General features: G+C 34.6%; 2 protein-coding genes and 1 long non-coding RNA gene across 5 annotated transcripts; 2 read left to right on the top strand and 1 right to left on the bottom strand.

Moving 5' to 3' along the window:
* Nucleotides 1–3,565: 3,565 nt before the first annotated feature.
* LOC18025470 (guanine nucleotide-binding protein alpha-1 subunit) lies at nucleotides 3,566–7,585 on the bottom strand. 2 transcript variants are annotated; one of them, XM_006408673.2, is made up of 14 exons: nucleotides 7,422–7,584; nucleotides 6,587–6,774; nucleotides 6,428–6,500; nucleotides 6,052–6,089; nucleotides 5,868–5,957; nucleotides 5,659–5,736; nucleotides 5,466–5,573; nucleotides 5,251–5,352; nucleotides 4,998–5,053; nucleotides 4,448–4,582; nucleotides 4,273–4,366; nucleotides 4,120–4,179; nucleotides 3,945–4,024; nucleotides 3,566–3,866 (listed from the first exon to the last, which is right to left on the bottom strand). In XM_006408673.2, the coding sequence occupies exons 2-14, from the start codon at nucleotides 6,644–6,646 to the stop codon at nucleotides 3,689–3,691; spliced, it is 1,152 nt and encodes a 383-aa protein (XP_006408736.1). In that variant the 5' UTR covers nucleotides 6,647–6,774; nucleotides 7,422–7,584; the 3' UTR covers nucleotides 3,566–3,688. The 2 variants fall into 2 exon arrangements, with proteins under 2 accessions (XP_006408736.1, XP_024015995.1); XM_024160227.1 differs by having other exon boundaries at nucleotides 3,607–3,866; nucleotides 6,587–6,777; nucleotides 7,422–7,585.
* A 4,405-nt stretch (nucleotides 7,586–11,990) lies between these two features.
* On the top strand, nucleotides 11,991–12,302 carry LOC18025469 (ubiquitin-conjugating enzyme E2 29). Its single transcript, XM_006408671.1, has one exon. It carries the CDS (start codon nucleotides 11,991–11,993, stop codon nucleotides 12,300–12,302), a length of 312 nt encoding a protein of 103 aa, XP_006408734.1.
* A 9,614-nt stretch (nucleotides 12,303–21,916) lies between these two features.
* Nucleotides 21,917–23,607, top strand: LOC112089304. Of its 2 annotated transcripts, XR_002900943.1 has the most exons (3): nucleotides 21,917–22,317; nucleotides 22,409–22,457; nucleotides 22,857–23,607. It is a non-coding gene; the product is annotated as an uncharacterized LOC112089304 (long non-coding RNA). The 2 variants fall into 2 exon arrangements; XR_002900942.1 differs by lacking the exon at nucleotides 22,409–22,457 and having other exon boundaries at nucleotides 21,918–22,317.
* The last annotated feature ends 4,168 nt before the right edge of the window (nucleotides 23,608–27,775 follow it).

Raw genomic sequence — 27,775 nt, 5'->3', positions numbered from 1 at the left:
CTTCAGTCAACACCCCCTCGGCATCTTTGGGCGTATACATCCCCTTTCATAGATCACATTTCAAAAACAAAAAAAATCAACTTTTTGTTTTTTACTTTGTTCTTATTTTGAACAAATAAAATTATACTAAAACAATCAAAGACTCAAAAAATTGTGTTTTTGTATGTTTTTTTTTTGTTTGGTAGAATAATAAGAGAAAGGAGGGATATATATAGATTTTTGTTTAGCTACCAACACATTTTCATTGAATATTTACATCGAATCGAAATCAAGTTTACATCGAGATTACATCTAATCCAAGAAGGAGGCAGAATCGTCGTATAATCGATTGTAAATTTTACGACTCACTTATGACGATAATTAACTCCCTTGTTAATTCATCATATAATTATATAATCGTCGTAAATTTACTACGATTTTACGACTCCTAATATCTATGAAATTTATCCTTATTGTAAATTCAATATAATTGTATCCTTATCGTAAATTCGATATAATTGTATCATAAATTTACGACTACGATTATAAATCTTATGCGAGATGTTAGATTTCCTTTTATGGGGGCCGCATACGTAATGGGGTGAAAGAGTTTTCTAATCTTATGCGGCCCCTACGTTTTTCGTTGGTGCCTGTAATTTTGTTGAAGTCTCCTATCATGAATCATGCATTACTACTAGTCAGACTCATTCTTCTAATAAGTCTTTCCCAAATACAATGAGATGCTTTTGGAGTAAAAAAAGAAGTCGTCAAAGACGAAGAAGAATAATAAGGACAAATAAAAAATGTGAAGATAGAAACAACCGTAGCCATCGCGAAACATCAATTTTTGAAGAGAATATTACCGATAGAAGCACTTTGTGACTTTCTAATTACCAAAAAACGCATTTTTGGAGAAGATGCACTTTCTATATTTTGTTTTCATTTTCTGATGTTTTTGCCCGTCTTTTCTCTTTCCTTTTTATTTGCTTTATTGAAGGTATGGAACCCACTTAATTTTATCCATCAAATTTTACACACTAAATCGTACGGGATCCACATAATTCATCTCTTTCCACACATAATTATATATATATAACTATATAGATACATGTATATAAATATACATGTATCTATATAGTTATATCCATTTCTATTCTATATACATGGATATCCATATATATATATATATATATATATATATATATATATATATAATTGAATAGTATTCATATATTTGTGTCCACGTGTACACTACTATATATATAGATACGTTTGTATTTATTATTAAATAACAAAATAATTTAAATAAAAAAAATACAAAATAAATCTCAAAATATTAAGAAAACAAATATATAATTTATAGTGTCAAACTAATTATTCGAATATTTTTTAAATAATAGAAAAATAAGAACAAACAATTATAGAGATGTGTGATATTAATATAATATATATATAATTACATAGATATCCATATACTCCCTCTGTTCAGAATTATTTGATGTTTAAGGTTTTTGCACACAGTTTAAGGATTCATTTAATTTTTATTTTTCCTATACTAAAAATATTATTTATAATTCATTTAAATATCATTCAGCCAATAAGAAAACAATCTGCAGAATATAAAAGGTCAAAAACTATAAAAATTCATTAAATTTTGCATTGAAAAGTGAGAACATCAAATAATTCTGAACAAAAAAAACTTTCTAAAACATCAAATAATTCTGAACAGAGAGAGTATTTGTGTTTACGTGGCGCTACTATATGGATACTTATGTGTTTATCACTAAATAAAAAAATTATTTTAAATAAAAAAATAGAAAATGAGTATCAAAATATTAAAAAAAAAATTATATAATTTATAGTATCAAAATAAATAACCATTCGAATGTTTTTAAATTAAGATAAATAAGAACAAACAATTATGGGGTGTGTGATATTAATATAATATCTATATAATTATATTGATATCTGTGTCCACGTGGACGCAACTACATGGATACGTATGTGTTTATCACTAAAAGATAAAATAATTTGTATCAAAAAGTATAAAATAGGTATCAAAATATTCAGAAAAATATTCTATAATTTATAATGTCAAAATAATTATTCAACTGTTTTTTAAATAATAGTTAAATAACAACAAACAATTATGGGGGTGTGTGATATATTGATATAATATCTATATAATTACATAGATATCTATATATTTATGTTCACGTGGACACTACTATATGGATACGTATTTGTTTATATTAAATGATAAAATAGATTAAATCAAAAATATAACATGGATATCAAAATATTTAAAAAAATTATATATTTTATAATGTCAAAATAATTATTTGAATATTTTTAAATAATAGATAAATAATAACAAATAATTGTATATTTATATGTGTATCCATATAGTTATATATATAAACACAATTATATATATATATGTATATAAGATAGTTAGATATAATTATATGTGAAAGGAAATGAATTATGTGGGTTCATACAATTTAGTGTGTTAAGTGGATTTCATATCTTTAATAAATCAAATAAAAAGGAAAAAGAAAAGAAAGATAAAAAAATCAAAAATGAGAGCAAAATATAGAAAGTGCATTTGTTAAACATTAAAACACTGAAGTCTCATTTTGCTTCCCCATTTTCAGGGGAGTTTTTTTCTCTCTCTCTCTTCTCACATCTCTATCCTTGAGAGAGAGAGAGCTTTTTCTCCGATTTTAATGTAAATACCGATCAATATCGGATGTTTTCCGGCTTAATCTGGATCTTTTCTCCCGTTTATCGGATAATAACTTTCCGGCGATGACCGGATTTAACGTTTTGCTTTCCGATTATCGGATTTTCTTTAGAAAGAGATGGGGATATTTGGTTTTAAAGATTTGATTCTCTTTTCTGCTGGAATCGAACGATTCTTCTTGTTTTAGGAATAGTTTACATCGCTAATCCTAAGTGGAGCGAGTTTCTATTCTATTTGAAGATTTATTCGGTTTTTTCCAGCAATGAAACTAAAGATTTCCGTTTTCGGATTTTCACCTTCTCCTCTTTCTCTGACCTGTTAAATTGAAATAAAGTTGCTTTCTGTTATCGCTTTGCTCGATTCTTCTATTTGGGGAGTAGTCAATCTCTACCTCTTGAGATAGGTTAGAGTTTCTCTTTCAAATTTTAGAATTGTGTGTTCGATCTGTTTGAGAATTTGGTTAAGGCTTTTTAGCTGTCAAATCCTTCAAACTTTTCGTTGGATTTACTTTGGCGATTCAAGGAAGTTTCTATCATCTTTGTTGGAGAAATTGTGCTGGAAGAGGTTACAATGGTGCGAGATAATTGAAGAATCGGAGTCTTGTGGCAGCTGGTTTGAAGATCGGGAAACTCGCCGGCGGTCTTCGTCGGATCTGAAGCGGCGCCGCTCAAAGTCAAGACTTATCCTTCAAGACACGTGTTTTCATTTTGTTCTTTAGGGTTACTTGTTAAATTACACGTGTTTCGTGTATGTTAAATCTCTATCTGGGTTTTATATTGGGCTCTGTCTAATTTACACCACTTGTGTATTGCCCTTTGGGCTTTTTAATGAATAGAAATGTCGACGAAAAAAAAAAAATTGTAATTAATAACTCAAAAGTCATTTTTGAATCACCAAAGTCTTTATCCGGACAGATATTACAGTCAATCAGTTTTTGGAAAGTTAAGACTCCAATAATAATTGTCACAAAAGGCCAGCCTCCAATAAATTTCTCCTTCTTAGAGTCTCATCAACGAGTTTGAACGTTTTCTTTACGAGCTTCTGATCCAAAGCCGTTGTCCTGTATATTTTAAATACCCTGTCCACTCGATCCGGCGCTGTGTTCTGGTAATATAATTCCTCGAATTTCTTCTTCACAAACCTGTCATTTCATTGGAAATCACAAGTTGAAATTACGGTAACAATCTAGATAGTATCAGTAATCAGGAAACAAGCTTACTCGTAAGCATGCTCAATCTCTTGTTTCCCACTTGATACTGGTTGGTAATCTCTGAACCACTCGCAAACGTTCAACGGAACCTAAGCGCATCGAAATAATAATAAAAAAAAACATTTATTGAACCGAAAGAGAATCTTGCTTATCTACACAAAGACAAGTATCCTTCAGCTCTTACGTCAAGAACCTTCTTCTCAAATATGTCGAACTTGTTCAAGAACAGCATGAAGGATGTTTTCTGCGTAAGAGACCAAAGTTTTAGTAAACAACCCTTATCAAGAGTTTCTTCAAAGTTTAAACCGATAAGATGTTAAAAAAAAGGGTCACGAACCTCGAAACAAGGCTGTTTCAGGACCCAGTCAAATAATTCCTTGGTCTCCATCATCCTGTTTTTCTGCTCGTCCTCAAATAGCGTTTGGTCGTACCTGTGATCAGAAACTCGGTTGTGATTTGCTAATATGTGACATCACAAGAATATAATTTAATTCATAATGAATTGAGCTTACTCGCTGATGGCAGCGCAAAATATCACAGCAGTTACACCTTCAAACAAATGAATCCATTTCCTCCTCTCATTTCTCTGTCCACCCACGTCAAATAACCGGTACACTTCACCACTTTTCTTATTCTCTCCTACCGGGCTGCGTTAATATAGTTTTAGTCTCATATACCGTTGGTGAATTCTGGCTAGGTAAAATTGTTACAAATACGACGACAAGAAGTTTGACACTGGTATGGAATTCACATGATTATATCAGTACATAAAAATGAAAATAATAGGATCCGAACAGGTGAATACTTTCAATCAATTCACCAAAGAACTACACATCACAAAGAGAGTTCATTAACGCAATTTCCAATTCTCGTTTAACCTGTTAGCTCTATTGCTACAAATTGCTTAATAATTGTTGTTGACTACAAACCGTGTAAGCTAATCATAATTTCGCGCACCAGAGTAAAATTTGGGACATACCAGAATTTTTTATCTATTCGAAAAACTAAGACCTGAATTGCATGTTTTCATGCCAAGTAAACAAGCTGAATTGTAGTTCGCACCTGAACTGTATTTCCACGACACCAGTTGTGCGAACTCTTGCATAGAGAACATCCTCCTGCAAAACCAAAATTAACAAATGTACCAGTGACTACACATTACGGAAGACTGTAGATAATGGGATTTACTAGGCTAATATGAAATGTGAAAAGCTACTATTGGTTAATGACTAGATTCTCTGAGGCTAATCCTAACCAGCTTAGATCATTAATTCAAATGCTTTCATCAAATAGTTATAGTTCGGTTTTTAGCTACCTTGGTTGGAATATAATTCAGATCTGATAGTCTCTTCAAGTTCTCCATCAGGTATTTCGTGCAATCAGGAACTTGAAGCTCGTTACCACGAGCACATGTTTCCTACAAAATGAAACATCGAGACATTCAAATGAAAGTACAAACCAGATGGAAATCGTGTATTCGACTTGGAATGCCACTGTAAGGAAAACGTGCACCTACAAACACAAACACACCTGAATTGCAGGATCCTTCCATAGTGTTTCAATTCCCTCGGCGAGATCCTTGGTAAGACGTGGATAGTCTAACCTACCACCAATTTCAGAAATTTTCTCCCCCATTGCCTGATATTAGGATATTAAGGTGACTAGCATAACATAATGTACTTGATTGGATATCTTACTTAAAGACAGCTCAGTGACAACTTACCATATTTTCAGATGATAAAGTATATTTTGCAGAATCTGTTTCATTTTGAGCAAACTCCTTTGTTCCTTCATGCAATAACTGTTCAACGATAAAGAGTAGCTATTAAGCAACATGTACAACATACTAAGATCATCGTTGTTTCTCTAAATCTTTAAATGTTAAGAACTTGAAACCACCACCAATTAGGCCTTTTTTTATGTATTCCATACTTTTATAGTCTGATAGACATTGGCATGGATGACTGGAACATAGCTCTTTAGTTCTCCTTCGTCAAATCCCGTTTGAAATAGAAGTTTTATCTGAAAGTTCGCAAGTTTGGGTTATTCAGTTAGCACCATGTCTAAATAAATTGAAGTAGAGACTACACAACAATCAATTTTCCTTGTGACTTGCCTGTTTAAAAATTGTAGATTTTCCAGATTCTCCAGCACCTTTACAAGGATCAGTCAGAAAATAAGAGGAAATTCACAAGAAAACGAAAAACGAACAGAAGGATAATCACAAAGACATCAAGAACTGCTAGTCTCTCACTTTACATAACGAAAGCCAGATTACTAATATGTAATAAGAAAAGTTATTTATCAAGAAAGGCTAATGCAACAGCAAAACACTGTCCAAGTAGTTTACAAAAATACACTATATCTTCATTGTTTGCATCCACGCTAACAGATTGTCTTGATTGTATATTAAAAGATTCATGGAGGTATTCCATTTGCATTCATTTAGTAAGGGTTTAATATAAGAAACTAATGATCCAAGGTGTACATACCAAGCAGCAGGAGCTTCCGAATATGCTTTTCAGCCTTCGCTTCTTGCTCTATCCGTCTTTCGATTTCAGCAGCCTATAGATTAATACAAAACAAAGTTTAACTCTTGATGCCTAAGTATCAGAAGTAATGCTCAAATCTTATGCATATGTCGAATCAACCTGGGCATTTTCTTCGGTATCTTCTGTATGATGCCGACTTCTACTGCAGAGTAACCCCATGATATCTTTTTTTTTTTTATAATCCCAAAGATAGCATGGAAGTCGGAAAAATATAAAGCCTCACAGCTAAAAACAATAACACTTCAGCTTCTTGCTACAGTTGCCTCTCATAACAGGACAATGCTCACCTGCTAAATGAAAACCATCCGGCAAAATGCTTATGAATCCTTTTGCTCACTATTGATAACTATATACAATTTTATATATAAAGTTCCAGCACACAAAAAAAAAGGCAGTCGTGTTCAAAGAATACAAGTAAAAAAGCACAATACGAACAATTCATTGGATTAGAAGCTCTGAAGAGAGTTCAGTAGCATACTATTAATTATGCATTTTCCAAAATGAGATCCACATTTCGATTAGCTATAACAAAATTCCACACAATTGTTATAACAAAATCGAGTGACACAAAGGGGTTTCACTTCCGCTACTTCAGTCAGATGACAAAATTAAACATTTCGAGATCCAATACAAGTTAAAGAATTATCCTTCTGACTAACAATCTAAAGAACCTGGCCAATTTCTTCCGGAATTGTTCTATGCGAAATCTCTATACCAGAAGCTAAGATTCCACCACTTGCCAGATGAAATCAAACAGTAACGGATTGATCTACAAAACCCTAATCCTCAAAAAACCCTATTCGAATACAACAGGACAAGGAGGACTAAGACAAGATCTGAGTTACGATAATATAAGAAAAAAGACAGCTTTTTACTTTAGAAAACACAGAAGAACAAGTATTACGGGAAAAGTGAAATTAAAAAGAAAAATCACCTGAAGAAAAACAAAACAAAATCTGAGGAGTTTTTTCACAAGTACAAAACAAATTCTGAGAAGAGAGCAGAGTACATCTGTTTCTCCTGTTTCTATTATTGTTTTTCCTTCTTTCCGCTTTAAAGTTCCTCTCGTCTTTTGGATTGTATTGTTGCCTTGATGGTATACGTAAATGCAAATAAGAAATTTAAAAGAGCCCAATTTAAAAAAGGAAAAAAAAAGGGGGTCAAACTAAAGAAAAGAAAATGTTTAGGCAAAGGGAAACAATGAAATTGCGCCGAAAGGTCTTATTTTGGTCAATGTTGAAAAGATGTGTCTCGTGAAGGTAAGAAGAGTAACCACGTAACCTCTGGAGTTTATTATTTATAAACAATTTGGAAGAAGACCAAGACAAATGTGATTTATAGACAAGGTTTGAAACAAATTCAGGCCAGTTGACCAAGTAATTTATTCTCATAAATTAGCATTATTAAAATTAATTTTGTTTTTAATTATTTTTAAATTGGAAAAGCAAGAAAATACTCAATCACCTTTAAATATAATAAGGAAAAACGGCTATTTAGTACCTGAACTGCGAGTTCTGGTATCGATTAATACCCAAGAAATTTTGGTGTGCAAATCAATACTTAAACTCGTATAAGTTGACAAATCAGTACCTATACTATGTTTTTTTGGCCGTTTAGTACTTTGACCAAATTTCCGTTAGTCAACCCCATCAATTTTTAAACGGAATTCTCTTTGATGCCACGACGACTTCCACGTCACTGTACCGTTGTAGTTGTTAACTAAACGACGTCATTTTTAGATTCTGAACAAACAAAAAAAAATTAGTAAAACGATGTCGTTTTGGATTCAAGAGAACAAAAAAATATACTCCCTCCGTTTCATAATAAGTGTCGTTTTAGATTTCATTTTTTGTTTCAAAAAGAGTGTCATTCTGCATTTTCAATGTAATTTTTTACTCTTATTTCCTGTTTTATCCCTCATTTAAAGATAATAGTCTTTGTAATTAAATGTTATAAAAGTATATTAATTAGGGGAATATTTGTATATTTTCTTAATTTCTTAATCTGTGTAAAATATATCAGAATGACACTTATTATGAAACGGAGGGAGTAGAAAACAACGTCGTTTAGGTTGACACAAAATTAAATCAAAAAACATGTTTAGTCTTCTCCTTCCTCGTGACACCTGAATGAAATTGGGGATTAGGGTTTCACTTCAATTATGCAAGAAGCATTGGCCAAAATAGAAGCTGGGTTGAAATCAAAACAAAATTCTAAGTTGAGTGCTTAGTGGGAGCCAAAATTTCGTAAAAAATGAGGTAAATCAAGAGAATTAGGGTTTCAATTTCATTTGTTTATTGCTTTTGATTTTTTTATTAGTTTTCATTTGTTTATTGTTTATTGCTTTTGATTTCTTTATTAGTTTTCATTTGTTTAATGCTAAGTAATATTAAAATCGTGATAAAATTTTAGTGGACCAATGCTGTTGAGATATACATGAAAAGTGATGAAGACACTGTAGAGAATAGCGATGGAGAAGATGAAGTAAGAGATGAGGAAAAAGATGAAGAAGAAGAAGACTAAACACGTTTTTTGTTTTTATTTTGTGTCAAATCCTATGACGTCATTTTCTATATATTTTTTTTGTTCTCTTGAATCCAAAACAACGTCGTTTTACTAATTTTTTTTTGTTTGTCCAGAATCAAAAACGACGTCGTTTAGTTAACAACTACAACGGTACAGTGACGAGGAAGTCGTCGTGGCATCAGAGAGAACCCCGTTTAAAAATTGACGGGGTTGACTAAAGGAAACTTGGTCAAAGTACTAAACGGCCAAAAAACATAGTACAGGTACTGATTTGCCAATTTATACGAGTTGAAGTATTAATTCGCACACTAAAATTTCTTGGGTATTAATCGGTACCAGAACTCGCAGTTCAGGTACTAAATAGCCGTTTTTCCTCATTATATTTACTAACCCAACTAGTGATGGATCATATATCCACACCCAGTTAGCTATACCAGATCCGATTTCAGGTCTAAATGAATCTCTATCATTTCTAGGAATTTCGTTCCATTAGGTACAACTACAAGGGTACTACGAACAAGGAGTCTTCGATTTTCTAAACTGTTCACAATCTGCAAATTCACATCAGGTTCGATCTTCGTTCTTCTTCGTTTTTGCCCTTTTACTGTTGCTTATCTTAGGTAGAAGGCTTACAAATGAATCTGTAATGTCTGATACCTGGGTTTAGAAAAGAGGAACTGAAATTAGTATTACCTACAAAATTTGAGTTCAGTTCACTTTGATTGATGTGTTGGGTGATAATTAGATGTGTCTTAACTTGGTAGAAATACTGTAATGGCATCATTCGGAGGAGATAGTGAGTCGCTTCAATTAACGTTGTGGGAGCCATTATGCTTTCGTAATGAGGTTGAGGAGCAAACGCGTAATGAGAAAACGTGTAATGATGAGGAAAACCAGACGCCAATGCAACCGCTGAGCATGTATTTTAGTCCAAATCAGTACAACAAGGCAATAAAGTTAGGTACTCGGTGTTGGATCCACAAAGCAGTGGAGAATCTGGAGTCGGCGTCTCTGGGACTGAGACCCGGGGAGCTAAGATGGTTTAGCGAGCATCCTCAATTCAAGCACTTCGGGCATATGCACAAGGCCATGTATTTGGATACAACCCATAAGACTCAGGGGATGTGGATGCTCCTTCTACGCACAGAAAAGACAAACAAGAGGAGAGAGTGTTGGTTTGTTGTTAATGGAGTTTCGGTATTCGCTTAAGGAACATGGACTCATATCTGGATTAGACTGCCATGATTATCCAAAGAATTATGAGAAGATGGGCAGTGTTGATTTTAAGAAGAAGTAATTTAAGAAAGGAACTGTCCCTTCACTTGATGTTGTTAAAGAGAAGCTTGAAAAGATGCGTGGTGGTCCTGATCGCTTAAGAATGTGTGTTTTATACTTTCTTGCAAGCGTGTTAGGTGGTAAGGCTAAGACTAGGAAGGGAGTTCCCTCGGTAGACCCTTTTTCTTGAGGATTGTAGAAGATCTCGATGCGTGTAGAACATTTCCTTGGGGTAGGTATTCATTTGATGTGAATCTCAAGGAAATTTATCATACATTGAGACACTTAATGGGGTCGTCGAAACTGATTCTTGGGCATTTCCTGGCTTTGTTACTCCTTTGGAGTTGCTACCTTTTGAAGCAATACTTTGTCTGAAGAACACATACAGAGAAGAAGCTAAAGGAGCAGACATAGGGTGTCCTCGGATGTGTAAGACCAAGTTCAGACCATTCACTCTCAAAGGATTTCCTCTGTCGGACCTCTACGAAACACTCGGTAATACCAAAGATATCCAGAGTATCTTGCAACCATCTTCTGATGAGGAAGATATGTTAGCTGGTATCATGGAAAGGTATGAAGACCCAGATAACATTGATACGATTCCTGATAATTGGACGAGTTGTATAATTGATGATGGGAAACCGATATTCTGGAAAGATATGAGCTTGGACGATGAAAATAACCGAGTCGAACCAGCAAAGAATGGCTCCTCTAAATATCCGGCGCCGAGTGGGATTGTGGACCAGATTTAAGGGTTGAAGAAGAGTATGGATGAGAAGTTCCTACAAATGAGCGACCTCATCGATGGCATTGATAATAGATTGAAGTCCGTTGAATCTTATGTGAAAGAGGCAATTCCAAGAGAAGGTCTTGGAGAAGAGAAGGAATGACAAGAACAAGATGATGAAGGAGAAGAACAAGGTGATGAAGGAGAAGAAGACAATGAAGAAGTGGGAGTTGAGGTGGCAGAGAAGGAAAAGAAGAAGAAGAAGACGGAGCCAGCGCTTGTCAGTACGTATGTGACCAGACGACGAACTGGGATTCAGGTATTATTTGGTACTAATAGGTTTTATTTGGTACTAATAATTAGAACTATAGCATAAATCACATATCTGTGTTACCATGTAGGAACAACATGGCGTTTCATTCGAGGAAGGGGAGGTGCAGCATGAGAAGAAGAAGAAGAAGAAGAAGACTAGGAGTTAACAGTCCCAGATGTTCCCTTTATCATGCTGTCAATTCGGAGTTTTGAATTTTGAACAAATAAATTGCTCGTGGGATCGTGTCGTTTGCGCATTTAAATTTATTTTGAGGATATTGGTTTGGTTACAGTTATGAATAATCAGTTTAAATAAAATTAGGTTTGAGGATTTCGGTTTGGTACTAATCGGTTTAAAATAATGTTGTTCTTTGGTTGTTGGGTAACTATCTAATTGGTTATTAAATTAGCATTTCTAAAACAACGCGTGTGTTTGGTAGTTGAACTAGTCGTATATAGAGAAACGCATAATTTTTATTGTGATTCGACGCAATTAAATATCATGCACCGCATCACTTTCTTCTTCTTAAATATCACTCCCTCGCCTTCTCATAAACACGACACCATCACTGAGAACGAAACCCTAAACTTCAAAAAAAAACTCTTCCAAATGGCGTCTATTCCTAACAACCCTCCTCCGGCGGCTGAACCACGTCCCGAGCAATGCGACGCTACCTGAGCGAACTCCAGCGAAACCCTTTGCCGATATACTCCGCTGGGTTGGAGGCGGAGGACCCGTACGTGTGGGCTGCGACGATCACCGGTCCACCGGAAACCCCCTACGAAGGGGATAACTTCAACCTGCGCATCTTTTTCCCGCCGCAGTTCCCCTGGAATCCACCAAACATGCACTTCCGGACCCCCATCTTCCACCCCAATGTGAGCGATCGCGGCAACATCATCCATCCGTTGCTCATGTCTGATACGTGGTGCATCGCGACTTCAGTGGCCCAGATGTTGATGACTCTGGCCTAGATGCTCTTGCATCCGCTGGTGGGTGAGGGCGACATCGTCAGGGAGGAGGTGGCGGTGATGTACCGGAAAGACAAGGCCCGCTATGAGAAATTTGCGCGTAGCTTCACCAGGATCCACGCCGGTTAATCCATGGCGGGACAAACTTTTAGTATTGTTATTTTTTGTTTTTTTAGGGTTTTTTTATTATGAACTTTAATTATGTATTTTTATTTTATCATGTTATTCTTTTTTTTTGTGATTAATTGAAAAAATTCACAAAGTTTTGGGTGTGTTAACGATAAAGTAGGAACCCTCATAACTCTAACATCTGATAGAACCCTAATAAATGGAGAATTAGGTAGTCTCTGAAAACGCCAAAAAATCTTTAGTTAACGTAAATGTGATAAAAGTAATATTAAATTATTTAATAGTACCTAGGGTTTGACTTGGTAGTTTTTAAACTTGATAGTTGTACCAGTTTAAAATTGAGTATGGACGCTTTTATTTCCATTTATTAACGATTACGCATGAAGATGTCACCAAGCACCGCCTCGCTTTTCCTTAACTATCCTACTTCTCATTTCATTTAATTTCATTCATTGTAACATCTATTTATTTTCTTTTCGTCAGAAACCCTAATTTTCAATAACTGTCAATATCATGCAACTTTGGGAAACTAGAACAATTGGGAGTATTGAAAAATTATTATAACTTGTACCAATAGATAAATTATATAAATAGATATTTAGATGAACGCAAGATGAACTTTAAATTATCTAAATAGCAAATAAAATAGTTTGAAAAAAACATAATTATTATAATGCATAAACTAAATTAAAAACACCAAACGAGTTTAAGTAAACATAAAGAAAAAAGGAGGACATCACTCCTTAAAGTCTAGAACTTATATTAAGAAATAATAAAAAAGATAATCTTGTAGAACTGTCATTTATGCATTCCCTAGTCCATCTGTTCATGCATCCTCCATCGTCTCTATCTAATATTATTTAATATATTAGTTTTAAGTATTGGATATGTAATCAAAAGTTTAAGTAAACAAAATATTTAAAATACTTACTATGTGCGATAGTTAAAAACATCGTCAATTGCTTGAGAGACCAAGAAACGTGATAAGCCAATGTTTTCATGGTCATGGATAGTAACTTCATTTAAATTAATAAGCAGAAGAAGAAATCAGAATATAAATCAATCAGGTACGGTGTTGCAGAATAATCATCAATCTCTGACTCGCTGATCTGACTCTTCATTAGATGAAATACCCATCCTACTTGCTTTTACGGTGCAAGTAGGATGGGTATTTCATCTGATGAAGAGTCTGAGATCAGCGAGTCAGAGATTGATGATTATTGTGCAACATCAGGTACATTGTTTCCATTGTGAAGGATTTGGGTAGTTTTTTTTCTTCCTGTTAGGTGTTTTTGAAGGACGACATTTCTCCTCTGTAAGATCATGAATATATATATATATATATATATAATAGTCAAGGATGAGTAAAAGAAGCAGATAGATTCGATGAATTGTTTTGAGGAGTCGTGTTTTGATGAGTCGTGGCATAATAAAGAGCAGTTAAATATTACTTGCAAAAGATTTTTATTTTATGTATTTTCAATAGATTAATGATAATAAGCACCACTTCGCTTTTTTTTAAATACCCCACTACTCATTTCATTTCATTTAATTCACTGTAACATCTCTTTATTCTCATCTCGTCAAAAATCCTAATTTTTTATGTTTTCTTATTTTGTATTTTTGTCTTTTTAATTTTAGTATTATCACTTATTTTGTCTTTTCAATGAATATTTATGTTATAAACATTTCTAAAAATAATTATTATTTGGAAATAATTTTTTTTATTTATTTTCAATAGATTAATAATAATAAATGCTATGGTTTACCAGACTTGGTAGTTGTACCAGTCTGACATCGAGATATTAGTTTTAGTATTTTTGCTTATTTTGTATTTTCACTGAATATTTCTGTTATAAACGTTTCTAAAAGTAATTCTTATTTGGAAATGAAAATTTTTTATTTATTTTCAATAGATTAATGACAATAAATGATATGGTTTACCAGACTTGGTAGTTGTACCAGTCTGACATCGAGAATAATACATTTGTAATGCGTAAAGGCGTCTTCAACCACAGCCCATTTATCGTTAAATACCCTAGCTAGTCTCCTTCTCATTTCATCACACCAACCTTTCATTTGCTTTTAGAAAGAAACGCTTATATCGTTGAGGAAGTCGTGGACGAGAGGATGAGGAACTTTGGAGCATGAGTTCAAATCCATTTATCAGTCTCCACAGTTTCTCATCTTCTTCCCTCTACGACTTTGCACCGCCTCACTTATCCTTTTCGACGTGAAACCCTAAGATAGTACAGAAAGTGGTTGATGAGAAAATGAGCAACTTAGGAGCCTGAGCGAAGAGTTTGGAGAAGAAATTCATACACCAGCCTCCTAAGTTGTTCATCTTTTTCATCCACCACTTCCTGCACCATCTTCGTAAGGATCCACTCAGATCGCCTTGTAATTCAATTAAGTATTACGAATCTAAATCCTTAAGATGTGAAATAACCGTAAAATTAGAAGAAATCCAAAAAAGTAGAACGTGGTATAATTGGTGTAAATGGGTATAATTTGTGGAAATTTAAGAAATTATAAGTTCTGGTACAAATTGGTATAATTAGGCCTAACTACGTTCAACTTTGGGAAACTATAATATCTGGTACTAATTGGTATAATTCTGCCAAACTACGTGTAACTTTGGGAAACTCTAAAACCTGGTACTAATTGGTATAATTCGGCTCTACTAAGTACAACTTTGGGAAACTTTAATATTTGGTACTAACTGTTATAATTCGGTCCAACAATGTGCAACTTTGGGAAACTATAATATCTGATACTAATTGGTATAATTCGTCCCAACTACGTGCAACTTTGGGAAACTATAAAATCCGGTACTAATTGGTATAATTCGGCCCAACTACGTGTAACTTTGGGAAAGCCTAAAATCTGGTATTAATTGGTCAAATTCAGCCCAACTACGTGCAACTTTGGGAAACTCGAACAAATGAGAGAAAACTGTATAATTCGGCCCAACTACGTAATAACTCGTACAAATTGGTATAATTTAGCCCAACTAAGTGTACTTTGTCAAACCATAACTCGGTAAAATTAAATTCTCAGAAATTAAGGATAAGATAAATACTTAGATTAAAAATGAAATTCTGGGAACGAAACAATATGTTCATTAAACAACTGTATCAGCTTTGCACCCTTCAGCTATGAATTAAACCTAAACCCGCCAATACACCCTTCAGCTTTGCAATCTCTTCAGCATTGTTGTTCAGCTCCATGCGCAGGTCCTGAATCTCAGCTTTTATCCTAGAAATCTCATCATCGACAGCGTGATCCCATTTTATCCAAAAGTGGTAGCCATCGTTCTACACAAAAATTCAGAAAACCAAAACAAGTAATTCACATCCGGGTTTCTTCGCATCCTAACATCTAATTCGCAAAATTAAAAGTGAACCCAATAATATTAAATCAATCACAATCCAGAAAATTAGAATAATTAAAACCTTATACACTTTTCAGGTGTAGTATCTCTTTCCTGGATCTTCAGAAATCTCCTGGATGATTCCTCCACCACATGGAAAAACTGTCGGAATCCCAAACTCTGCATCGGCTACGTGGTAAAGGCGGTCGATTCGCTTATTGTTTCTCTTCTCGTCGCTGTAGCTGGGGTCCATAGTCGCTGTAGCAAAGGAAGTTCACAAATTTGAAGAGAGAGAGGAATGTCCCAAGAGAGAGAGACAAAATAGAAATATGTAAAATGAAATTCAAATTGGGAGGGGAAGTTCGAATTTTGCTGAATTTGGGTATTGGGAGGAAATTCAAATTTGAATTATATTACAACTAACAAATATAATATTATTTAAGTAATACACTCATAAAATGGGGCCGTCTCACGTGGGGAATTCGCTCACGTGCCACCGCCAATAGCTAATATCCAATAACACGTGGACACATGTCACTTCTTCTTATGAGGTATTATATGTTTTTGTACGTAGTATGACAGTTATACAAACTCTCAAGTAGTTGTACTTTTCCGATTTTAACCAAAAAACTAGTAATACTTATATTAAATTTGAAATTATGTAGTTGAACTTTTCACAAGTACTAGTTAATTTGTTGCCCCACCATTTTCATTTTATCAGATTTCGTTTTCGCCTTTTTACGTTCTGTTTGATGCCTGATGTGGTTACTCATCGTGAAGTCTTCATAGAACTATGATGTGTATTATGAGAAAACTTGTTTCAAAGTTCAAAGATTTATAAATTGCATATTTTGGCTAGTTTAAATGTTAATCATAACATAACTATGTATACAATCTACGAGAATGTAATCGATTTCATATAATTTGGTGTATATTTCAATATTTTCATGGTTCTTGTAATTTGAAATTGGTTTATTGAACCGATAAATATCGATACTTAGAACCAAAACAGAATGTATTCATATATTTTAATATTTTAATAATATATTAACTGAGAATGTCTGAAAAAGGTCATGTCTGATAAAGGTATTGGTCATCTACTCCACTTACTCTGTCTGGCCCACAACCTTTCATCTGATAAAGTAAAAAGTAACTCATTGTAACTGATACATGTCTATTTCTCAAGGAAGCTAATTTTCCGATGAAATAAAACAGAACATTCTCACTCATTTTCCATAATTGTTAGAAAAGTATTGGACACATAGAGTTTTCTTTATTTTTAGCACGAGAGAACAAGCAAACCCAAAACCAAGAGCTGAAAATAGTTGAACATAGTTAAGATGCGAGAGAATCTATCTGAATTCGTTAAGCACCCCCGTTTAATTGCTTGCTCCCCGGATTTCTTTGAGTCGGCGGTCAGTCATGGTAATCCATACACCTTGTACCTTTGTGGCATGAGCATGATGATTCTCGATGTTGAGATCGAAAATTTGGTGCCTTTTTTTAACCGGGCCTCTAAGGCAGGAATTGATGCGGTGATAGTCATGATGGCAATCTGCGCCACCGCATATGGTTTCTATCCAAGGGGCCTAGAGATCTTAGACCATATCGATGGTTGGAAATTACGGATGATGTACATGGAAGAACTAGGGGATCAAGTAATGAACACTATGTTGATAATGCTGAATGATGGTTTCCAATATCTGCAGGCAGGTCTTGACCGATTTCCCTGCATGTCGATTCCAGCACTACAACAAGTGCTGTGAGCTCTGCTTCCTCTACATGCATTACCAATGTGCGAAGAATTTACTAGTTCCATAGTTGACTACTAGCTGGAAATGGCTACATATCCGTTGCTAGTTATGTTTGAGTTATTGATTAGTTAAAAACTCCGTATTCTGCTTGTAGTCAACTTCTTTTTATTATGAACTAATTTCCTATTGTTGTTGTTTTGCTTTGTATTTAACTATTTCCTACTACTATGAACTAAGAAACTTCTTTTTACTATGAACTAAGTAACTGATTTTAACTGATACGTGTTTTGATTATAAAAAGTATCTGATTTTCACGGAAGCACATTTTCCAAAGAAATGAAACAGAACATTCTCATGCGCTTTCCATAATTGTTAGAAAACATTGACACAGAGAGTTTTCTTCAATTTTAAACACGAGACAACAAACAAACCCTAAATCCCCCTAAACCCAGCGCTGGAAATAGTTTAACATAGTTGTACCAATTTATTCATTCTATTACAAGTTAAAATTGTCAATTGTCCTGAGTACTAGATCCACCCTGACTATTACCCTCAGGATTACTACAATTAAAATAAGGCCACCAGCCTCTACCACGAGTATAACCCTGCGCATTTCCCTCAGGATTACTGGTATTATATATTCGATCCCATCCTCCATTACCCTGAGCATTTCCCTGCGCATTACTCTCAGTATTACTGCAGTTCAAAAAAGGCCACCAGCCTCCACCATGAGTATAACCCTGCGCATTCCCCTCAGGATTACTGGCAGTAAAATTTGGATCCCAGCCTTCATTCCACTGAGTATTACCATGCGCATTCCCCTTAACATTACTGGCATACCAGCCTTCATTCCCCTGAGTATTACCATGCGCATTCCCGACTCCATCCTGAGTATTACCCTGCCTTTTCTTATGCTTATTACTTGGCCTTGGCCCACGCTCTCGAACCGATGCAAATCTTCTCTGTTGCCTTCTTCCAGGTTTTTTTGGGACCTCATGTGGTTTTGGGGCAGTCTTCTTTTTGATATCATCTGGAAGACCCATTGTGAACAATGAAGAACAGGGTATACCGTCCTGGCATATGCAAGTGTCCACAAATCAGTAGTATAGTACTTCGACCACAAATCATGCGAGTGGATATCCTCACTTCTATCTTCCCTGGCCATAAAAATCCTCACTGCGGCAAGTGCATGGACGCAAGGATATTTGTCTATATCATAACATCTGCATGAACAAGATTTGGTTTTCAAGAACCATATAAGTCTTCCCATCTCCACCGACCACAGCATATTCAAGCAGAAACGAGTTCAGCTCAGTCACATTTAGGGACTGAGCAATTTCAACTCTCCCGTGTAAGACATTTTTGACATAGGGAACCAGTTTATGTGCTCCAAGTGCTGTAGCAGCCTCCTTCCTATGTTTGTTACACCACTCAGATACCTTTGCCAAGATGGCATCCATCATAGGTAATCAAGCATACTTCCTCGGATCATCAAGCGCGCTGTTCATAGACTCTACACAGTTACTAGTGTCGATGTTGTACCTTTCTTCCGGAAGTTAGTACCTTGCCCATTTTTCCTCATGCAAACTATTACATAAATATGTAATTGCATCCGGATACCTTTCTCCCAATTGACCATAAGCCACAAGAAACTCAGCCTTTGTATACTTCCTCGCAACTTCCATGAACTTGCCTACAACTGAATCTTTCTCTCTCCAAATGTTCCCTTTCACATTCTGGGCCAAATGATAAATGCAACAACCGTGTTTAGCTTGCGGTTACACATCCCTTATTGCATTGATCAGGCTTACATTCCTGTTCGAAACAAACACAATTGAGAACTGTCAGGTATATGGGTTTTAAGTTTAGTGAAGAACCAGTTCCAACTATCATTCTTTTCCCCATCAACTACCCTAAAAGATAGGGGATAATGGTGATGATTCGGATCCTAAGCTGTTGCAAATACAAGGCATCCACCAAATCCATTATTCAAAAAGTTGCATCAACAATTATCACTTTCCTCATTGCCGCAAACCCTTCAATGGTAGGACCCAAAGCGACGAATAGGTACTTGAATCTTCCTAATTCATCCACTTCAACACTTGATGTCGTACCAGGATTAAACTGCTCTAGCATGTACAAATACAAATGCAGATGCTCGAAACTCTCTTCTGGAGTACCACGAGCATAACTTATAGCTTTCTGTCTGCCTCTCCATGCCGTAGAGTATGATACGTCCACACGACCTCTAGTTTGAACCAAAGCCATGATATCTTTAGGAGTTGGTGGTTTTAATCGACTTGGGTAAGTTTTACTAACAATTGCTGCAACTAACCCAGGTGTGCCTTTCCTTTGTTTGCTGCTAGTACACGCAGAAGCCCGAGAGCGAGAATGCATTTTCCTATATACTCTAACCGTGAAAATATTTGACTGAGCTGTCTTAGCGGAATTTATATACCAGTTACATCCAGTTTCAGCTTGACCGCATTTCACATAGTATCGTGTCTTATCAGACTTGTGTACAGTGATGCCAAAACAATGTTTATGAGAACCTCTGTAATCTAAATCTATTTAGATCCTGCTTACAGCTAAACTCTGCACCAACTCTCAGTTTCAAACTGTCTTCTCATTCACGTTGAATACGTTGTTCTTCTACACAGTCTGGAGGATCAAAAATAACAAGCATTCGATATGTTTGATTTATATCATCTTGATCTCCACCGTTTTCTTCATTCTCACGAGATAGATTAACACCTTCGTCATTCTCCATTACTGGCACATATTGTTGTTTTGTTGAACCGTTTCCTGTGTAAATAACAATAGCACCATCATTAAACTCAGCATTGCGGTCGACAAAAACGCCATCACTCGCTATATCGTTAGCTGCGCTCACCTCCCTGACATTCACAACAACAAGACTTACCCTCTCTACACGTGAAACTTGCTCGGCCACACTACAAGAAAAAGTGAATATTGTTACGAAAAATTGTGACTAAATTTTTTTGTAACAATTTTGTTACGATTTTTATACGAAATTGTGACAAAATTATTTAGGCATAAAAACGTTACCATTTCGTCATAACATTGTGACCAAATTAAAAGTTACAAACTTTTGTCACTAATCGTGACGTAATTGTTACATAATATATAGTTACAAATATTGTTACTGATTTGCGACCAAATATAGTAACTAAATTATACAATTTTTGTGGCTAAACTTAAGTCACTCAAAGTTACAAATATTTTATAAATACATCATCACAATCAGTTACTATTTTAGTGACTTTTGAGTTTGGTCATAGATTATGACATAATTGTTACCATTTTGTGACAAGATTAAAATCATAATTTAAAAAATAAGAAAATAGTTTTAATTCAGATAAACATCCAGAATTCAGTTGAATGAATTTCTTATTCTATTTTATTTTTATTTTTCTCAAAAACTTGTATCTGACAAATTGTTGCTGAAGAAATTAAACAATGTGTAAATGCTGATTTTGAGAAGTCGAAGATGCTATTGTATGTTGAACATCTTGGATCATTACTAATCTAATATAGTAATAAAGTTTTAGGTAAGTAACAAATGTCAAATAACCAACGTGTTAGTCAAATATTTTTTTATTGCTATTAATAATAACAATTTAATAAATTTTTATTGACTAATATATGTGATATAGGGTATAAAATTTATTTTTATTTTATCTTAATTGAAAAAAAATTACAAAATATTGTTTTAAGAACACATAATAAAATAGAAAAAACTACTACAAAATACAAAATAAAAAAAAATTAATGAGTGTAGAATTTAGGGTTTAGGGTATAAAAGTATAGGATTTGAAATATATTTTTTATAATTATATTACAACAGAAATTTAATTTTTTTTGGATTAAAGAGAGTTTGATTTGGAGTTTAGGGATTCACACTTGTAAGATATCTTTGTTATTTCTCAAGTTATAAAAAAACTATACAACATATTATTGTTTCACAGTAAAAACATAAAATGGAATAGAAAAAACTATACAATAACAAGTAAAAGCTAGTGAATCTTTTATTTAAAGTTGATGCACTACAAGAATATTGAGTTTTAATAGAAGATAGTGGTTTAGATGTTTACGCTATGGTTGATATATCTTGAAACTTTTAATAGCGTTTCTAAATTGATACACGCTATGATATATTATGCTGGTGAAAATTTTTACTCCCCCTAATTATTTATTTGTCTTTTGGTTTTAAAAGTTATGGTAAGGTTTAATGCCTTAAACTATTCAACCTTATTTCAGTTCCGACCTTTTTCTTTCTAATTTTTTTAGCGGAAAACTTTTCCTTTACCAAAAAAAAAAGGTGCCGTCCCTTAATTTTTACCCTTTATCGTTTGCCTTCAACTAATCCTCAAACCCTAGGTCCGATGGATTTGGCTGTATCTCTCTTCCCTTTCTTCTCTCTCCCTACACAATGGAACCTCTCGCATCATCTCCTCGAGACCCATCGTCTTCTTCAGCTTTCTCAAGCGCTCCTCATCTCTCACTTTCGTCAAGACCTCCTCCAACCAAATCGAGATGTTCTTCTTCGAGGATGAAACCCCAGAAATAACTTCCAGTGCCGTCTATGCCCTGCCGTCTCCTCCAGAAGTTTCGTCCCGCCGCCTTATTTCGAGAAGGAGCAGACGAGACAGAGGTATAGATCGCGACGGCTTTCGAGGAACTGTATGGTCCGGTAGATAGCAGAGAGAGCATGCTCGGAAAGAACATTAAGACCTGAAAGGTATGGCCTTTCCTCTCTATCTCTTCTGTACCTTCTGTGAGTATTTCTTACAGAGAGAATCTAATTGATTCTGGGTTTTGATTTTGTGCAGGACTTGTTATTGTTTTTAAGTATTTAGGGATTTTCATAAAAAGAAAAAGGTACCTTTTTTCATTGTTCATTGAAACAAAGGTTGAAATTTCTTACAAAACCCCTATCTGATTTAGTAGTTTTGCTCAAAGATTTTGAGTGGGTTTTGCTGTTTACTTGGTTTTTAATGTTTGAATACAGATATGAAGTGCTGTGAGAAAATTTGGTGACAAGAGTCTATATTGTTGTCAATGATTCTTGTGTTTTTTTTGGTGTTATCGTGTTCCAAAAGTCTTTCTATAGGATAAATAAACCGTGAAAGCTTGGTTTTGTTTTGGAGTTGTTAGTTTCATAGGAATGGGAAGAAGAATGTAGAAATTTGGCTCTTGTAGTTTGATCTCCTTTGAATGTTGGCTTCATAGTATCTGTATCCTTATGGTTTGTTCTGAAAGAAGCATTGTTTTGCACAGGTCTTCCATCTTCTATTTCTACTGCTGTTCTTGCTAGCAGCTCTGCCACTACAACATATATATCCCTTGATGTGGCTTCGAGTATTAGGATATGTAGCAAGTTTAATGATAACCTCTCAGTTATTGGATTTTGTTTCCCGGTACTCCGTACTTGGCACTGGAATACGCACAAAGCAGGACTCGGACTGATATAATCATATGTTTTGTCAAAGTTTGTTTGATTTCTTTACTGTTACTTTTGTGTTGTGTTCTTCCTCGTGCAGGAGGAAGCTAAGTCGGTTGGCCATCTGCAGAGTGAGGGAATGGCCTAGTTCCAGTTCTTCACCTTTCGATTTTGCATAGTATCAACATGAGTAGATGATTCTTGGTGAAAACAGAAAAACTGGTTTGATTACATGTGAACCTTTGACAGGTTCAGAAGTTTGAGCCAAACAACCCTAAGGACAAAGAGGATATTGCTTCAAATTCTCCAATAAAGGTAGCAGTTCTTTTCGATTTCAAAGATATTGTTTCAGTCTCTTAATTTTTACCAGATGAAAGCTTCTTCGGGCAAAGACAACAACAAGTTTGAGATTTCCTGCTAGGCGATAAAGATCTAGCTTGAGATCCGAGGACGATGCTGAGCAACCTATCCTTTATTCACAAGTTTATTACAAAAGCTGTATAACCTTATTTTTAATTATGTACGTTTACTTTGTAATACTGATCTTTTGTATCATGGTTTCATGTTATGAAAATATAGTTTTTTTAATATGTCTATTTATTATTAGTTAATTAGTAGTTAATTAGGACGAAAAATAGTTGCAAATTAAGATCAATAGCCAATGTTCTTTATGTCATTAGTTGTGACAATTTGCAACAAAGTTTCGTCGAAATAAATGACGTAATTGATAGTCGGTAAACGAATCCCTAGTCATTATTTTTGATGATTTAGATCTAAAATTTTGTCAAAATGAGTGACAGAATGTGATGATTTAGAACTAAAATTTTGTCAAAATGAGTGACAGAATTGGGATACTATAACCGTCATAAAATATGACGGTCTGAGACGTTTTCTTTAGTCTCTAATTAATACAGTTTTGTTACTTTAATTTTTCGTCGCCATTGATGACGAAGTAGTTACTAGATATACTCGTCACAACAGATGTGACGTTTTTGTTACGAAAAAAAATTTGTGACGATTGTATTGTGACTGTTCAAAAAACATCACAACTCCGTCACAATAATTTTATTGCTACGAAATTGTGTTTATTGTGACGAAATTTTTTTTGTCATAATATAGCTATTTTCTTGTAGTCATACACTCCATCTACATTGATGACCTCTACATACAAGACACTTCTGCGTCCCTCATTATCAAACGACGTCTCATAGATACCGAGAATCGTCATCCAAAATATACCACTGCTTCTTCGTTTGCATTACTACCGGAATATAACTCAGTTTTAACTTTGTAGATGATTCTCCTATCCCAACCTTCTTGCATATCCTACCCACTAAACCGGAATAGCTTATTTCCTTTAAGCTTGATGTCTTAAACATTATACCGTACATGGAACCTTCTCTTGAAATCCATTTATCATCGGTACATGAATAATGTCCTACATAATAAAAAAAATACGTTTGTTATCATTGTGTTCTGAAAAAAAAAATATATATATATATATAGACACTGCATATCAACTTTACTTATGAATACCAATTTTTCCGAGTTATACGAAAAACTCCTACTATAACCAAATTGTTCTAGTTATCCTGAATCGGCAAATTTGGTGTACAAACTAAATCTCATTACAATTAAACCTCACCAGTCAATTAAAAGAGCATATGCGATCCAATGTGAATAAAAAAATGAACTCTCCCCATTTTGAATTGCCCTATTTTGTAAATCAAAATTATATCCCAAACCCAATTGTTCCTGGGCAAAATCGAATCAATTAGCGACTTCACAAGAAAATACAGAGGCCGAGGAAGAAGAAAAACTTACCTCTTCCTTTGGCGTTGGAATGGAAGAGTAAAAGCCCCATCGAATTTCCAGGATTAAAGTGGATAGGAGATGTTGCATGCAAACCCAGTTTTCTGATTTCAGCAAACCCAAGAAAGTAGAATAAGAGCAGAATCGACCTTATTTCTGATTGGCTTAAAATTTGGTCCAAAATGTTTTAATTGGCTGAAACCTCCCTATTTCCTATTGGTCGACATTTCCCTCCAGCACTTTTGATTTGTTGAAACCTCCAATACTTTTGATTGGTTGAAATTATCAAGAATCCCAACCATTCATTTTAGTTATTGCCAGAACAATATGGGGACTGGGCTTTTGGTTCTATTTGTATTTGCACCATACGTTACCCTTTGGGCTTTTCCATTAATGGAATTGTCGACAAAAAGGGCAATATAGGTATAACAAGTTTCATTAAAAGAGACAGTCCTGCAAAATGTTTTTATTGGCTAAAATCTTCTTCTTTCCTATTGGTCGACAATTCCCACTAAGACTTCTGATTGGCTGAACATTCTTAATTCTCATTGGTCGATTATTCATTTTCCTAATTCACAGTTAAGGGTAATATGAGGACAACACATTTCATTAAAAGGAATGGGGACTACCGCTGGTATGAGAGAATAACTTTGGTAGGGTAGATTATTTCATCACTACTTACTGGTATACGAGAATTTCTCCCACAAAGTTTTCACAAATTATTTCATGGTATTTCTTTTTTTTCAAAAAGTTGTTTCGTGGTATTCGAGCCAAGATTAATTTACTCTTTACACTAATGGAAAATTGGCTTTTCAAGACCTGATCTTTCTGTAAATGTTAAACTTATGCCTAAACAATTTTTCTGGCCTAAACATACTTATACATTTAAACAATTTAAAATTCAACCCTAATGTATGGTTTTTGTGCGTAAAACTACTTTTGGAGAGACGCTGTTAAGTTGTCGTGAAACATTGTCTACGTGTACTCCACGTAAGCTACGACATCGTTTTGCTCTCTAAGTCGTGGGATTAAAATTTTAACAAAACAACTTTGTTTCGTGGTGTTTTTTTTTTATTTTGTTCGTCGTCGTCGATCTTCAAGGTTTCGACTTTCCCTTTCACTGAGTGTCGATTAAGGGATTTTAAAAAGGCACATGACTGTTTCGACTTTCCCTTTCACTGAGTGTTGATTAAGGGATTTCCCTTTCACTGGTTCTTCAACCTCTCGTTTCATCGATGTCGACGTCTTCTTCGAACAGTTCTGATTAGTCGTTTTTGTTTTTGTTTTATCTGTTTTACCGAGTTTCTTATTACTGTTTTATTATCTTGTATTTTATGAAGGAATAACAAGGCACATGACTGAGCAACAGAGAGGGATACCATCAAAATGTCAATGTGGCGCAGGATCGATTATCAGAACGTCGGACACTTATCAAAATCCGGGGAGGCTCTTTTATTATTGCCCATATGGGTCGAAGGAGGTAATGTACACTCTGTTCGATGAAGAAGACAATGGAATAAATCAACTGAATCGTCGAGTCGCGGCTTCAAGTTCAAGTTGTGTATAACCAGTACGACGTAGTTTTACTATAGATGTTAGGCCCATTTTTGTGATCTGCTAAGGCCCAAAAGCTAGACAACGTCGTTTTGTCATTGATTTTTTTGCGACTTCTACTGCATAAAATGACGTCGTGGCTTACCTGGATTCCATGTATTCATCGGTTGACGGCGACTTAACACCTATTGGACGGAAGTAGTTTTACGCACAAAAACCATACATTAGGGTTGAATTTCAAATTGTTTAAACGTATAAGTATGTTTAAGCCAAAAAAATTGTTTAGGCATAAGTTTAACATTTACAGAAAAATTATGTCTGAAAAAGCCAATTTTCCTTACACTAACTAAATATTTAATCCGCACATATATTTCATAAATTAATCACATTATTAAGTTATAAACTTTTTACTATTAAAGAAACCGAATATAAATATAACAGAAATGTTAAACATTCCACTAACCAGAAAAGGAAAATATCAACGAACACCTCATTTATAAAAAACTAAATTAATGAAAGATGTTTTATTCATTCACAAATTGTAATTTAGGATGATTTTCTCTCCATGGCTAATTTTTTTTTTATTTTTCTTTTGCCAGAACTCTTGCTCCATTATGTCATAGTGTATGTCCTTGTGATAGGTTATTTCTCGCATATTCCTTCATTTTTTTGTCTGAATGAATGTTAAATTGTATTCAAAAAAAAAATTGCATGTTTAATCTGCGATGCGATCGTTTAGTTAGAACATTTTGAAAAAACAAAGTAATCCAAAATATTGTAGGGGCAAAATGAAGCTTCTTCGTCAAAACGTAGGCCTCGACTCTCTCTTATCTTTGGTTTGAGACCTAGTAGGAACCGTATCCTTGATAGATTTGCGTGGAACCATAATAAATCAGGAATATACACGGTTAAATCGGGATATGATCTGATTAGGAAAACAAAATTTGAACAGAATTTGGATGTCGTGAGAGAACCGAGTATTAAAGCCCTTCAAATCTACGTTTGGAAAGTACGAATGCCTGGAAAAATGAAGCATTTTATGTGGCAAGCTTTATCAGGATGTATTGCTACTTGCCAAAACCTAACCTACAGGCATATCAGAACGGATAAGAGTTGTCCCCGCTGTGGGAATTCTGAAGAATCTATTAACCATCTTTTGTTTTTCTGTCCCCCGACTTTACAAGTCTAGGCGTTATCGAACTTTCCGTCCCTTCAGGGTCCCTTCCCGAGACATCTATTTACCAAAATATGAGCTTCCTCTTTTGAAAAACAAAAGAATTAGGCATTACAGATCCTCAAAAGGATATTTATCCTTCGATCTTGTGGTATATTTAGAAAGCGAGGAATGACACGATCTTCAACGAGAAATAAATTTCTCCGGTAGATACTT

The sequence above is a fragment of the Eutrema salsugineum genome, unplaced genomic scaffold (assembly GCF_000478725.1).
Source record: "Eutrema salsugineum unplaced genomic scaffold, Eutsalg1_0 scaffold_12, whole genome shotgun sequence".
Lineage (NCBI taxonomy): Eukaryota > Viridiplantae > Streptophyta > Magnoliopsida > Brassicales > Brassicaceae > Eutrema > Eutrema salsugineum.
Note: the sequence above shows the minus strand (reverse complement) of the source record. Positions and strands in the feature narration are given on the sequence as shown.

What these genes read in the sequence shown, in the direction of transcription:
- LOC18025470 (XM_024160227.1), bottom strand. Translation starts at nt 6,646, where the DNA reads ATGGGGTTACTCTGCAGTAGAAGTCGGCATCATACAGAAGATACCGAA. An exon ending in ATACCGAAGAAAATGCCCAG is followed by an intron (nt 6,501 to 6,586) that starts GTTGATTCGACA and finishes ATTAATCTATAG; the next exon opens with GCTGCTGAAATCGAAAGACG. An exon ending in TGAATTATATTCCAACCAAG is followed by an intron (nt 5,054 to 5,250) that starts GTAGCTAAAAAC and finishes TTGGTTTTGCAG; the next exon opens with GAGGATGTTCTCTATGCAAG.
- LOC18025469 (XM_006408671.1), top strand. Translation starts at nt 11,991, where the DNA reads ATGCGACGCTACCTGAGCGAACTCCAGCGAAACCCTTTGCCGATATAC.